Source organism: Culex quinquefasciatus, chromosome 2, assembly GCF_015732765.1.
Source record: "Culex quinquefasciatus strain JHB chromosome 2, VPISU_Cqui_1.0_pri_paternal, whole genome shotgun sequence".
Classification (NCBI taxonomy): Eukaryota; Metazoa; Arthropoda; class Insecta; order Diptera; family Culicidae; genus Culex; species Culex quinquefasciatus.
This window is the reverse complement of record NC_051862.1, coordinates 42,274,946-42,290,131: the sequence shown is the minus strand read 5'-3', so window position 1 is coordinate 42,290,131 and position 15,186 is coordinate 42,274,946. Positions and strand designations below refer to the sequence as shown.

The window sequence follows — 15,186 nt, the reverse complement described above, 5'->3', positions numbered from 1 at the left end:
CTAAAACAAATGTTTCGTTGTTTAAACACCATATTTTTTATTCATTAAAATTGTAATAAATTGTATTAAAAATCTAGACTAAAATTTTTAAATGCTTAAATTCTTAAATTCTTAAAATCTTAAATTCTTAAATTCTTAAATGCCGCTATCTTGAATTACAAAAAATACATTTTTGGAGTTATATAATATTTGAAACTTGAAACTCAAATTTAGAGGTTTTATATAATTGACGAGGTCTGCGGACAATAGAGTACAAACTATTTTATTTTTTTAAATATCTGAGTTATTTTTTTATTTACCAATTTTGCTTATTTTCGAAATTATTTATTTTATTGAATTTATGATGTTCTGATTTTTTAAAAATTTGAAACTTTTGATTTTTTTTAAATTCATCAATTTTGAAATTTTTGATTTTCTGAGCTTGTAAATTTTAAATCTTTAGATTTTTGATTTTAAATTTCAAAATTAGGATTGTATAAAATTTTATGCATTTATAATTTTTGATTATTTGAATTTTGAAGCTTTAAATTTGTTATTTATTGATGGATATTGATATTATTTTTTTCGAATTTATAAATTAGGTATTTGGTTTATTTTTTTCAAGTTTCTCAATATAAATTATATTTGTATTTTGAATTTCTTGAATTCTGAATTTCTAAATTTCTGTTTATCCTAATTATTGAGTTTGTGATTAATTATTTTTTAAATTTTATTGAATTTTGCTGCCGGAATATTTTAAGCTAATTGTTAGGATTTTACCTTTGGTTTACTTAACCCTCTACAATCCAACCCCGCCTTTAGACGGGCTTCGATTTAAAAAATCGTCAAAAATACATTTTTCAACCAATTTTTGATCTTTAAAAAGCATTGGAAAGAAGAACTCTTAAAATATTAGATAATTTATTGGTTGGAAGTTTTACTTGTTATATGTGACTTTGCCAATGTTTTCAAAAATGTCAATTTTATAGAGGTCAACTTTAGCAGTGTTTTGCCTTTCTTACTAAAGAAAGGTATAGGTTTTACTTTAAGCCAGGACGTCATTTCCAGCTTCGTAAATATGTCGATTCAGCATGAATTTTAAACCGAAAAATCGCTAAAAAATCACACTGCATCGATTTTCGACGCTCTATCGATTCACCTTGATAGAACTCGTCTATCTCGAACCCTGGAATTTTGAGAAAATAAATTCCGTGGAGGTCGAGTGATGTTCGTATGTGGTAAATTTTGCAAAATTTTGTGTCGCGCCGTTCTCAGCTCCCATAAATCCGATTTCGATTCTCCTAAATGCAGATGAAAGCTAGTGTGCTGAACCTGGGCGAGTTGCCGCGCAAATTTCGAATTATCCATCTGTTTTCGGATACGGCCAGACTTTTCCAGAAAATACACAGTTTCCAAATGAAAATATGGTCCAATTTTTTCATTTTCATATCTTTTATTAATCTCAAAATTGCATTTTTCGAGCTCTACAACCTCCCAAATTTTCATTCAGATTCATAATATGGTTCTGGAGTTAGAGCCGTTTGATTGACCTACCATAAGAAACAAAATCCCTAAAAAAAGGTAAAAGCCCACCTGGTGACCTTCGCCAACATTTTTCATTTCTGATTTTATTCGAAATTTCTTGCTACATTCATAGTACAGACCATGAGTGAGCATCTGAAACAAATTTTACATCGATCGGCAATCCCGATCAATTTTTAGAACGATTTACTTTTTGCCTTTCTTACTAAAGAAAGGTATAGGTTTTACTTTAAGCCAGGACGTCATTTCCAGCTTCGTAAATATGTCGATTCAGCATGAATTTTAAACCGAAAAATCGCTAAAAAATCACACTGCATCGATTTTAGACGCTTCGTCGCCAAGTCGACAAGTTGTCAAGTTGAGCTTCGAATACTGGCGCTAGAATGCTGGCGCATATGTTTCGGCTCGACTTATACTCGTTCGTAGTAGCTTGTCTACCGATGTTTCCTTCAACATGTAAGATATCGTAGCTTTTCGGTTTCTTTTGCTCTGTCCGTTTTTGCATAACTGTCCAATGTTAATGCAAAAACTTTTTTGACATAGGACATTCATCCGGGTACAATCAATTTGTTTCCCGTGTGCTCCTAAAATCGCCTTTAAGTAGGCTTCATTTGTCGTGTCGTTTTATTTAACAGAGTTCATTGGATTCCAATAGGAGCTTTCTAAGCTTCTAAGCTTTATATCGTTTTCAAAGTTTTCAATGCTCGCGACGCCAATGGCTATCTACCTAAGGTATTGCGATTGAGTGTGTAGTGGTGCGGTTGTAAAAATATCTATCTCTGACTCTCTCACTTTCGTAGACGCTGAATGGCAAGCTTCCCACTGTGCGGTTAACTCGGTTTTGCTTTGCGCCTGCTTTGTTCGGTTTTTGGGCTCGTACCAAAACTAGAAAACCAAAACTGCGGTGTGTGTCGTCACTTGCGCATTGGAAGCTAAGAATTTGTACGATTAAAAATATTCGATAGGTGAAAATTGTTAATAATTAATAATACCTTGCTTTCATCATAAGATTTTTTGTATCAAGTCGATGTAGTGAATTGAGAGAAGTTATATTCTTTAGTGAGAAAGGCTCTATCTCACCCCTGGTGGGATTAAATCGGGTTTTTTTACTAACATTTCTTATATTTTAAGTAAAAAGACGTATGCAGTAATTTTTCTATTGCCCCAGACTATGACTTTACACATTTATTTACAATTTAAATGATAATGGTGCCATTTTATAGCAGAAAATGTGAAAAACATGCAAAAAATTTAAAAAGTTACTGTAAAACATGAAAAAAATTAGATAGGCAAAATGTAATTATAGGAGGTGGTAGAGTAGGCCAAATACTACCAAAAACAATCATAAACTAAACAAGATAAATGCAAATTAAAATACTAAAAATGAAACCACAAAAACATAAAACAAGAGAAGTAAAGTTTTTCGTAGAACAAAAGTTGCTCAAAATGACCTCCTGAACACGGGAAAAATAAAAATTTTCGAAAAAAAATTTGGGCGGTAGAGGGTTAATTTCGATGAAAAAACAAAGCAGTCCTTTTAATCTTAAGGTTCTGCTTTTTGAGATTCGGCATTTTAAGGCAATTCGGAATTTTTTAATATTATTTATATCGATTATTATTGACACGTTTGTTAATTTCAGTTGCATTCAAAAAAGCAAATCCAAGTTATTTGATTTTTTCGTCAAAACATATTTCAAACAAGCACGCTGGCTGCAGAATTCTACAAGTACGGGAATATACCTAACATTTTCAAATACAGCATAAATTAAACTCACCTTTGTGCCTGTTCAAGTGATACTTTAACGAACTTGCGTGCTTAAAAAGTGCCCAACACTCTTCGCACTTGAATTTCCCCTTGCCAGACGAATCGTCCTCCTCATCCTCCTCCTCCCCAGGATCCTCTTTAACCTTCGTCGTTTCCTCGTTTTCTTTTTCATCGCCATGCTTCTGCAGCAGATGTTGCTCAATATCTAGCTTGCTCTTTGGACCGTACTTGCAGCCCGTACGCGGACACCAGAAGGTCTCTCCGCGGCAGCGAGGCTCGTGGTGCGTCCGGGACTGATGACTTTCGAAGTTCTGTTGGCAGCCGTTGTCGTTGCGACATTTAAATTGTTTGGCGGGTGGAAGTTGTGTTTTTTCCTTCGGTTCGTTGAACGGGTCCACCAAAAGATCATCTTCTTCGTCAGTCTGTGGATCAGTTTCGTCTTCGAATTCAGCTTTTATTTCAACATTCTCCAATTCAACTTGAATACCGTCAGGGTTGTCCAAGCTACTAGCCTGGCACAGCTGTGCAGATTCCACAATCACTTCATCCTTTATCTCCGACAGTTTCGCCCCAAGATCGGCTTCTTCGATGATATCTTCAAGCCACTCAACTGGCATTTCTTCGTCCACTTCGCACTTAATCTCATCATTCGGCGTTTCGTCCACCTCCTCCGCCTGGTCCCGCTCAGTCCGCTCCAGCATAATCTTCTCCAGCTCACTTCGCTGAACGAGCTGATCCTGGTACGAAAAAATCCCTTTATCAAACGACTCCTTCTCCGCCGGATGGCACGACGCAACGTGGTTCTTCAGCGTCCGACTGTTCTTCAGCACGATGTCACAAAACGGACACGGCGCCACAAGCCCGCGGCAACCCTCCTCGTGATATATCCGGGCCACCCGTCTCGCGAACCCCTCCGTACAGCCCTCGTTTCGGCACTGAAACGGCTTCGCTCCCGTGTGGTCGTTCGTGTGTTCACCCAAGGACTTGGGCGTGCGGAACACCCGTGAGCACAGCGTACACGGGAAGGTCTTCTTTTCGGTGCCCTTGTCGGGATTTTGAAGCAGCGCCCTGCTCGGTGGAAGCTGGTCCGGGTGTTGGCGCCGCAGGTGAATGCGCAGAATGTTTTTCGTTTTAACCTTAATGTCGCACACCGGACAGGTGATCACTTCCCCGCGGCACGGTTCCTCGTGGGACTGGCGCGCCGAATGGCTGTAGAAGGTCTCGTTGCAGCCCTCGTTGCGGCAGACGAGCTTTTTGATGCCTGAGAATATAAAATTAATGTTTAAATAAAGTGTATTCTATGCTTTATGTTAACTTATGAACTCCTTATGAACTTATGAACTTTAGAATGGATTTGGACCAACTGTAAGGCAAGGGTCTTATAAAGGATGTAAAATAACATCACCATTATTAACAAAACCACTGTAACCGTTGGTCACAATCCTTAACGAATTCATGCTTCGCTTCAGTATTTTTATTACACATTCACCACACTTGACAGTTGGAAAGGGGTGAAGCGTGCCGCTGTAAGTGAAGCCGATGTCCATCTATTTCCCGATGGGGCAGCATGGCAGCGCCCATGCGACAGAGCGGGAAAATGGATGGGGAAATCCTGGACTTGGGATCAACAATAAAAGCGCCGATCTGGGGAGGATCGGCCTCTTTTAATCTACAGGCGTCCGAGTGGACAGTTCGCGCTCGTTGGAGTGAAGGTAGCCAATCGCCTTCATGCGGAAGTGCGGGACCAGGAGGTTCCGTGAGCGCGCGTTCACCCGGATTGGTCGGCCTAGGCAGTATAAGTCGCGTCGCGCTCTGCCTACGTCTAATCGTCGTAGGACCACCCCGTCGTCTGGCGCCTCCCGCGCCATAACCGTAAAGGACGACAACCCTCAGGCCGCTGGCCTTCATCGTCAAGGAGGGACCCCTCTCGGCACGCTCGAATCGGTGGACTCCGGAGCGTGCCGATTCGTCAAGGAGGGAAGACGCCTGCCCGAACGAAGCCAGCAACGCCCGCTGGTCGTCCAGAACAACATCCGGCGAAGGAGTCCGGAGAAGAACCGCTGCACCGGCGACGAAGACCGGATCAAGCAGCCCGTCAGCCAGCCCCCAGTGGGACCGACGCCGCAGAGTGGAGCTGGAGCTCCTCTGCCGGCCCGTAACATCGCCGGAGCGCGATCATCGGCTGAGCTTGTAACGGTACGTTAGCCCCCAACAACCCACACTAAACACACCCACACCCACACTTACAGAAACAATAATAAAGTGCTGCAAGTGAAAATTGAATCCGTCGTGTTTTTCTGTTCGATCCCCATCTCCCTTGAATCACCTAGTAGTTTGCCGACCCTGGGATTACCCAAGTCGAGTCTCGTGCTTACGCTGGCCAAGCCATAAGTTTCAATTGGCTCCCAGCTCAAATCCGCGAAAGGTGATCAGGGTGGGTGTAATCGAGCAGAAAAATCTAAGGATTTTTCCAACGGGAGGTGGCAGGAATCCGAGTAAAACTCGGTTGGTCACTGTCCACTTACCCTAGCGAAAAATTTGTGAAGATTGCACTTAAGCCGCGGTCCTTCACGATCCTGTTCAAAAGAGGATCTTCCGCGCTTTCCAAAATCGTTTTTGGCACGACTTAGTTCGTTGATTTTGGTCAGCAGCGAGTTTTAGAACTTTATGCTGCTTGTACATACTGTGAATAACGTCCTCATGTGTCTAACACACGACAATCATGCAGCAGCATTCAGTGTTATTTATTTTGTCTCGTCTCTTTCGTGTTCATTGTTTGGACTTGACGAGCAATTAAATTATATTTTGACTACCACACTATTCCTCCAACACACACAACAATACAATACAAGAACAGTAGGGAAGAAAGTGCGACTGATTGGTACCCGATCATAGCGATCGTCAGTCGAGTCCTCTCCAGCAGTAGTGTTGAGAGGAAAATCTTAATTTACGACCATAAGCAGGTCAAGAGTCTGTACCGCACCGGCGAATACAAACCGGCGGCAGATTAGGAGATTAATAGAGGAATGTAAACCGAATGTGAACCCACTAGTTACTGTAGACCCAGGCATTTGACAAGTGACGTCATCCCTGGAAAGGTAATCGCTCCTGAAAATACTAAATAATTACCTTCTGGATTGAGCCGACAAATTAGGCGATGAGTAAGTCCTGTGAGGCCATCCAAATCTTAATCCTAGGCACCGAAGAACCGGATAGCAGGCGGAGTCTTGCCCGGAAGGTGGCCAAAAGCGGAACAGTTGAACCAGAATTGCCGTGGACCCAGCTCTGTGACGATGTCATACCTGGCAGGTGATCAAAAGAAGTCTTGTTTCCTTCATGGAGTAATAACAAGCAAGAATAGGGGAAAGCCCCACATAAAATCTTTATTTAAACTTTTTCTTTTCTAGTTTCTTAATCCTAATATCCGTCGACACTTAGTATGGTTCCGTTGGTGAAGTTGTGGCCACGATCGGCACCGACTTGGGTGCTAGGGATTCTTCGGGCGATGTCCCACTACCCTGGACCAAGTCAGCTGATCTGGATTACCCGGCCTCACCGAACGCATAACCGAAAGGTGGACGATATCTGGAAAGAAACGAGAAAATAATGAATTAGTTATGAATAATAAAGTACAAAAACATAATCCTGTAATATTTTTCAAGAGTTGAACTATATGCAAGAGGGATTAGTGTGTGTTAGTCTTAGCCACTCTCCCCTAAAGAATGTGTGGGTGGAGAACCCCACCTTCGTGAACAGGAGGGAGCGGCAGGATGGCATATGTTTTTGGTGTTGTAATGAACCTAAACTACTCACCATTGTTATCGATGATCCATAGCCCAACGGGCCAGTTCGTGGATGACCAAGGGGCGAAAATTAATAACCCTCGGTCTGAGCGCGGCTGGTGGTGTTGTGGTGAGGGATCAGTCGACCTAACAAAATTTTATTGATCTTAATTATCGATCAAAAATTTTAATGTGTACACAAAAATTTCTTACCTGTAGCTGATCTTGCGCGTCAAGATGGCTATCATGGTGAATCCGGGATTTTCAGTGGACTCCTGCAGGCCAGTCTTTGAAAAAGACTGCGTTCCTGGCAGCGATCTTCCACGCACTATTTTGCCCTCTGTGGCCCACCAATACTAGTCAAAATTACCCTGAAATAGAAGATTTTCGTTATGTTTGTAATGCATTACACTTACCTTGTCCTTTCGTTGAATTTTCGGCCAATTTTCAACACATTTATACCGAACTTGTGAGTAAATTTTCACCTGAATACACTTTCACATATACGCAATGTAAACAATGCGATATGCTGACCTTTGACAGATTAGAGACGTTTCGGGAACTGTCAGACAGTTGACCCGTCAGGAATGAACCCTTGTGGTGAACTTCCGAATATGATCGAATGTGATCTAAAATTGGATTAAATGCGCATAGTCCATGGAAGTTGAAGTCGTTGAAGAACGCTTATGTAAAATTGTAAATAGAGTTGTCTACTAATATTTTGGGATTCTTTTAAATAATTTATTTTAAATTGTAGTGCATGTCTAAATTTTAATTTATTTATTTGTATTTGTTTGCTATGCCAACTTTTTCAATATTTTGAATAATTTCAATAAACTTTGAGATTGATTGTCACCAGGACACGCAGAAATGTGCCTACAATGAGGCTAGTACATAAACAAGTGACCACTTATACAAGTCTGCGAACCCTAGGAGTGCTGAAGACGATTTTGGAAATGCATTTCGCTTAAAAAAATGTTCATTCACTTCGTGCCTTCACATTTTTTCGCCGGGGTAGTGGATAGTGTAACCGTTGGTCACAATCCTTAACGAATTCATGCTTCGCTTCAGTATTTTTATTACACATTCACCACACTTGACAGTTGGAAAGGGGTGAAGCGTGCCGCTGTAAGTGAAGCCGATGTCCATCTATTTCCCGATGGGGCAGCATGGCAGCGCCCATGCGACAGAGCGGGAAAATGGATGGGGAAATCCTGGACTTGGGATCAACAATAAAAGCGCCGATCTGGGGAGGATCGGCCTCTTTTAATCTACAGGCGTCCGAGTGGACAGTTCGCGCTCGTTGGAGTGAAGGTAGCCAATCGCCTTCATGCGGAAGTGCGGGACCAGGAGGATCCGTGAGCGCGCGTTCACCCGGATTGGTCGGCCTAGGCAGTATAAGTCGCGTCGCGCTCTGCCTACGTCTAATCGTCGTAGGACCACCCCGTCGTCTGGCGCCTCCCGCGCCATAACCGTAAAGGACGACAACCCTCAGGCCGCTGGCCTTCATCGTCAAGGAGGGACCCTCTCGGCACGCTCGAATCGGTGGACTCCGGAGCGTGCCGATTCGTCAAGGAGGAAGACGCCTGCCCGAACGAAGCCAGCAACGCCCGCTGGTCGTCCAGAACAACATCCGGCGAAGGAGTCCGGAGAAGAACCGCTGCACCGGCGACGAAGACCGGATCAAGCAGCCCGTCAGCCAGCCCCCCCCCCCAGTGGGACCGACGCCGCAGAGTGGAGCTGGAGCTCCTCTGCCGGCCCGTAACATCGCCGGAGCGCGATCATCGGCTGAGCTTGTAACGGTACGTTAGCCCCCAACAACCCACACTAAACACACCCACACCCACACTTACAGAAACAATAATAAAGTGCTGCAAGTGAAAATTGAATCCGTCGTGTTTTTCTGTTCGATCCCCATCTCCCTTGAATCACCTAGTAGTTTGCCGACCCTGGGATTACCCAAGTCGAGTCTCGTGCTTACGCTGGCCAAGCCATAAGTTTCACCACGCAAATGTTGTTTATTTCGAGGTTTTTTCAATAATTGAGTGTTGGATTGTTCAATTCTTATTCTGTTACTAGATGTTACTAATAAGGTAATCAAACAACAAAGGAACCTTCAAATCATTTAGAGGCTTGGTGGTGGGAGTGCTAAATTAAAATCCACTTGGGGGCAGAATGGACCACTCTTTTCCTGCTTTATAAAAACAATGAAAAGTTACAATATTTGAGCTAAATTGGTAGCTTCACAAATCACGTTTAATACAACATTAGTTGATTTTTTACTTGTTTTGGTGCTTATTTGTAAAAATAGTGTCTTATTACAACATATGAACACTATTTTCAAAAATGTTTGTTTTGGTAAGTGACTATTTTTATAAAAGTGGTTTAACTTCATGGAAACTATGTTAGAAACGTCCCTTTATTCATTAGTTATCTCCCTTCAACGTTGTAATAGACTAAATGGCTTGTTTTCTAAGGTGGCCCATTCTGCCCCAACCCTGGAAAAGTACACAGAAAAAAATTAATTCTCGAAACCGTGAAGTCAGTTCACGATTATGAGAACCACGAAGGAATATATTCACGTTTATGGTGCAAATGCACCATACTCATGAATAAATTCCTTCGTGGATCTCACATTCGTGAACTTTATTCACGATTACGGGAATTGATTTTTTTCTGTGTAGTCGAAAAACATTTTTTTTTTTTTAAATTGCATCAAAAATAGTTTTAAGCTAAAAATTTTCATCAACCAAGTATACAATATTGAAGGGAACATCCCAAAGCATAAGCCTACTACACTGAATTCATAAATTTGCATGTTTTTCCATGTTTTTTGGCGCATTATACTTAGGCGGGCCATTCTAACCCCCCTGCCCCTATGTAGTAGGAGTCTGGTTCAGGTGGGTTTGGTTCTGTTCCCAATTATCAATTCCTACACTTGGCTACGATAGCTTCGAGAGAGTAGACGTGTTGTGACGTGCGCGCTAAAGGCAACGTTGCTTGCCTCGAGTTTTTTGACGGATGGAGGTGGAAGAGACCTCCGAGACGGATGATTTTCAACTCATCCCCGGAAATCGGAAGCGGAAGAAGTCCCTTGAGGTCACCGGAGCTATCGTCGGAGAAGAAAAAGTGGAGCAGAATCTGCTCAACAACAACAAGTTCAGCCCGCTAGCGGAAAACAAAAACAACAACAATGCCAGCCCAGCAGGAGGAGGAGACGTCCCGGCGGTACCACCACTCGGCCAGTCGGCAGGTAAACAAAAGCAACCACCTTTTGTGGTGAAGAACACCACGGATTTTTACAAGCTCGTGGCGATAGTGGAAAGTTGTAAATTTGGTTTCGATCCTATTTACAAACTAACCCGATTTGGAACCAAGGTGACCTGCTTCTCTGTCAAAGATTTTGACAAGTTGCAGGAGCTTCTCCAGAGGAAGAAAGTGGAATTTTACACCCACGGCTGAAGAAGCGAACGATTTCACCGGGTCGTTGTTCGTGGTTTACCTGATCAACTGAAACCGGATGAGGTCAAGTACAGTCATCCCTCATATTCGGAACAGTTTACAGATCGGCCAATGCTCAACAAATCATAGAAAATCGATAATTGAACATAATGATTTGCTTTTACCTTCATGTGAAAGCTTTTCTTGCGATCTTTCGATTGATGTATAGACCGGTTGTACATTTTTACGTTTTATATCAATTTTTCAAAGAAAAACATAGACCCTTGAAATCCACAAACTCGGAACATTTTTTTCTTACGATGTAAACAAACTTTTTTCCTCTCCTGTAGTACATATTTTTTTACAAAATAATGGCTTCGCACTCTGAAACCAATAAAACTCATGCTGAGTAATGTTTTATGAATGGTCTGATAACTTTTTTTGTGAAAATATCAGTTAAATTCAGGTGTACCACAATTGTGGGAGACACAATAACATCCCACAATTATGGAACAGGCAATTTGGAGGCTGTGTTTTGCTGTTCTGGATAAAATAGTCTGGAAATGCAGTTTTTGTTTAAAAGTACTACTTTTACTAGTGAAATAGCAAGAGAATGTCCAAATAAAGGCCCTAAAAATAAAATTCTGAGCAAATGTCTGTGTGTGTCTATCATGCAACCCGTCGTTGAACAGGTAATCAAAAGACCTTTCCAACGCGTCCAAAACATTGAAGATCTGACAACCCTATCAAAAGTTATAAGCACTTAAAAGTTATTTATACACTTTTTGGAGGCTAGTTCTCAGATATTTAGATGAAAACGTATTCCAAATATATCATGCGACCTATCTTTGGATAGGTAATTTAAAGACCTTCCCACGAGCGTGTCTATTTAGGATAGCATTACCCTTTGAATGAGAGGAAGGCACCAACCACCTAAGGGTGGATTAAGTAACGTTTTTTTGTTATATATTAGTTATTTAACGATCCTCGGTCCCAACCTGGTCACAGCACCTAAAAGGACCTAATAAAAATAAGTTAAGAATAAAAAGAAAATTATCAATTCATAGGCAACCTGACAGCTATAAAATTTCAACTTGCATTTGAGTTGAGGCTCCGAGATTTTCTTGAATGTTGATGTTGAAAATATGAAAAGAAGAAAATTAGGTATGTAAAAGTTATCCTTGATTTTAAGTTAATATTATTTTGAAATTATTGTTATTGAAAAGATCACAAAATTTTACAGAAGTTTTTTTTTTTGCATTGAAATATGAACCAATAGTTTCCGATATATCGTCAGTTGAAAATTACATGCTATAGCCTGTAATGTACACTTGAGCAATTCCGATGATTTCAGTCTTCGGTTATTTTTAGCATTTTTTTTATCTGCTAGAAACTTTGTGGGTACCTTCCTTGTGACCAAAGAAAACATTTTTGTTGTTTTCGGTTCGTCCATACAGTTATACAATTTTGACAGCTGTCCATACAAAATTGTCATGTAAATATTTTAAAATCTGTATCACTGAAAAATTAATTCCTCAAAACACTAATTTTGTTTTTTTATGTTTCAGGAAAAAAATTTACATTTTTCAGTGAAAAACTAGAGTTTCACCTCGAGTTGGACTAAACTCGCCCAAAAAATATTTTATGTGAAATTTTTTGATCCTTAAAAAATATGGATGGGCAACTATATTTTGAGGCCGAAAATTGTTTTTTTTTTTCTAAAAAAGGTCTTTAAAACGGATATTAGTTTCAGGTAAATAAAAGACAGTTTTTTAAATGGCTTCGTAGACAATTGCTCACTAAAGGAGCCTATAGACTATGGCAAACAAACAAACTTTTTGAATGTTTCGTGAACATCCATAAACCACGTGGACACTTTTTTGAAAATCTGTAATATTCTGGCCGTCTTTGAAGGGGAGGGCGACATAAACTTTGAAAAATATTTGCATCGGCCTTATCCAGGTTTTTAAGCGAAGATGGCGTTCGAATGTTGAACGTCCGAAATGTCAAAATCGCGCAAGGGCACCAACACTAGAAAAAAAAATGTGTCTGTCATGCCATGGCACACTTTTTTCGTAATGTTGGTACCACTCCGTGATTTTGACATTTCGGGCGTTCACTATTCGAACGCCATGTTCGCTTAAAAAGCTGGATAGATAATCAAAAATTCAACCAAAAATTGCGGAGAGACACTATTGTACACCACTTACCATTATGCGCGTTCATATGACTGATGAAGCTTTTCTTTCGCAAACAAACGGTCGAGCAAATCTCGCACATGTACGTTTTCTGCTCCTTCGGCTGCTTGGGCTCCTCCGGCATTCGACCGCCGTGCCGTTCCGCTTCGTGCAGTTGCCGCTCGCGCACGGTCTGGAAGGTTTCCTCGCAGTCTTTGGCCTTGCAGCGGTAAATTCCGGCCCCGTTGTGCACCTCCATGTGGTACTCATACGCCCGTTCCGAACGCAGAATCTGGTTGCAAAGCTCGCACTGCTTCGGAACGGCTTTGATCTTTTTAAGGCGCTTTCGTGCCGTGATTAGCTTTGGAGGAGAAGCAGAGCTTTTGACCATCGGGGTCGGTTTCTTCTTTTCTTTGGGAATCTTCCGTTCAACGAATTTTAGCGGATTTGAACCCGGGGCTCGGCGTAACTTCAGCCCAGCCACGCACTTCTTCTCGTGATACGCGTGGGCCTGTTTGCTGAAGAATTCTCGCGTGCACTTGACACAGGCGTACGGTCGGACGCCTTTGTGCTTGTTCATGTGGGACACGAAGCCGTGCCGCTGGCGAAAAATCTTTCCGCACTCGGGACACTTCATCCGTCCATCGGGCAGCTGGTCAGGGTCTGGAACCTTTCGTTGCTCTGTTTTAGGAGATTCGTCCAGCGGGATTTCCAGCTTCAGCAACTCTTCCAGAACCGCGTCGTCCTTGTGGAACGCGGCCATGTGCTGCTGGCGAACCGACCCATTTGCCAGTTGGATGCCACAAACGGGACATATGGAGGCAGATTCGCGGCAGCGCTTCTCGTGATGCCTCCGGTTGTTGTCCCAGGCGAACTGCTCCTGGCAGCCTTCGTTGCGACATGGGTATGGTTTGATTCCTGGAGGAAGAAAAAATAGAAAAGCGATTGTAGAATGCTAACATCCAGGGTACATAATTTGTTTCGTAAAAATGAGATTCCGTTAAATAAATGCGTAAAAGTGCAATGATGTGCAACATACATTTTAAAGAGTGTCCGAACAAAAAAACGACATTTTACGTGTTTTTTAAGAGTTTCTCGTATAAATACTTATCTACTTTTTTTAGTATAAAGGAAAAAAGGTCATAATTGTCCATAACTGACATGAGAAAAAAAATACAATTCTAAATTTCAAAACAAATAACACTCCTACAATTATTAAAAAAAATAATAATTTAAGAATTGTTTTATTCGGCCTCGGCCTTCTATCGGATGGGGAAGTAAAACGTTGGTCCATTTGCGTAAAAGAGGTTTTGGGGTGCCTCACCACACATAGCTTTCGGACGCCTAGAAATGAGCAGAAACTTGCAACAGAGACCATAAAAGACCCGGGGGTCGTTAAAGTGGATTGCTTTGCTTTTATATTCGAAAATTTTAGTAATTCTATTTTTTTTTAATTGTACGATTCTAAAATTGATTTATTTTATAATTCAAATTTCTTGCTTCGACATTTAGAAATTTCTAAAATTCTAAACCTCTGAAAATTCTAAAATTCACAATCCAAAATAGGGGAAATATATCTATTTTAAGCCTTTTAAGCGGTTGGTTTGAATGATGCTGGATAATCTGGAGCGTTCCTTGAAATTTTCTAAAACCAAGTACACCAACGATTAGAGCAACTTTTTGTGAACATTTCTGTTTATATTCACTTTTATTAAAAGTTATGCTATTCCTTTTACAAGCATTTAAAATAGTATTTTATGCACCAAGTTGCAAAAAGAGGATTTTTTCAGCACGAGTCGTACATTTATCCAACGAGGTTCACCGAGTTGGATAAATACGAAGAGTGCTGAAAAAATCAAGTTTTGCAACGAGTTCCATACAACATTTTTTCCAATTCCAAAAAACACACACTGAGTGAAATTGTATGTCAAATTTTCATGTATTTTGTCAATAAATCGTTTAAATCAAAAAAATGTTGGAAAGTGTTACTTTTCGAAAAAAAATGCTGAAAAGTTCAACTTTTCAGCACCCATTTGAGTGCTGAAAAGTAGAACTTTTCAGAATTTATTTTGAAAAGTGTTGCTATTCGATTCTGTTATTTTTGGTACAGAAAAGTAGGCTATTTCGTCGTTCAAGAATGACAGGAAAAGTAAGTAGTTTCAAGACGGAATTGCAAAAAAAATATTTCCCAAACGCATTCTAATCAGTCGAGTGCATTGGGCCACGCCCATTTTCCGATTTTCAGCTTAGTTTTTTTTCTTCCAGCGCTCTTTTGGGTCTGCTTAGTGCTGCCAAAATTGATGAAATTTAAAGCGAACACTCACTAAATAGCATTTATAGAGAAAATTTCCTAGCCTCGCTGGCTCACTCCAACAGGCGCTGCGGGTGGTGTTGGTGGCCACCCTTTGTTCTTTATTAGCCTTCGCCTTCGATTGGAATGGGTCGTCAAAATTCAAACGTCAAAAGACTTGGCGCGTTTGTTTGTTTGATGGCGCTTGCT

General features: G+C 41.0%; 1 protein-coding gene and 1 long non-coding RNA gene across 3 annotated transcripts in view; both read right to left on the bottom strand.

The window, feature by feature from the left end:
- The window catches only part of LOC6042188 (zinc finger protein 845), a 35,398-nt gene that overhangs the window by 2,724 nt on the left and 17,488 nt on the right, over positions 1-15,186 (bottom strand). For both annotated transcript variants that reach the window (XM_038253344.1, XM_038253345.1), the window contains exons 4-5: positions 12,720-13,604; positions 3,297-4,547 (exon numbers count right to left, since the gene is read on the bottom strand). In XM_038253344.1, coding sequence (XP_038109272.1) covers positions 3,297-4,547; positions 12,720-13,604 — 2,136 coding nt within the window. The remainder of the gene's footprint in view (positions 1-3,296; positions 4,548-12,719; positions 13,605-15,186) is intronic.
- Positions 6,686-7,198, bottom strand: LOC119766902. The gene is made up of 2 exons (XR_005277201.1): positions 7,100-7,198; positions 6,686-6,871 (listed from the first exon to the last, which is right to left on the bottom strand). It is a non-coding gene; the product is annotated as an uncharacterized LOC119766902 (long non-coding RNA).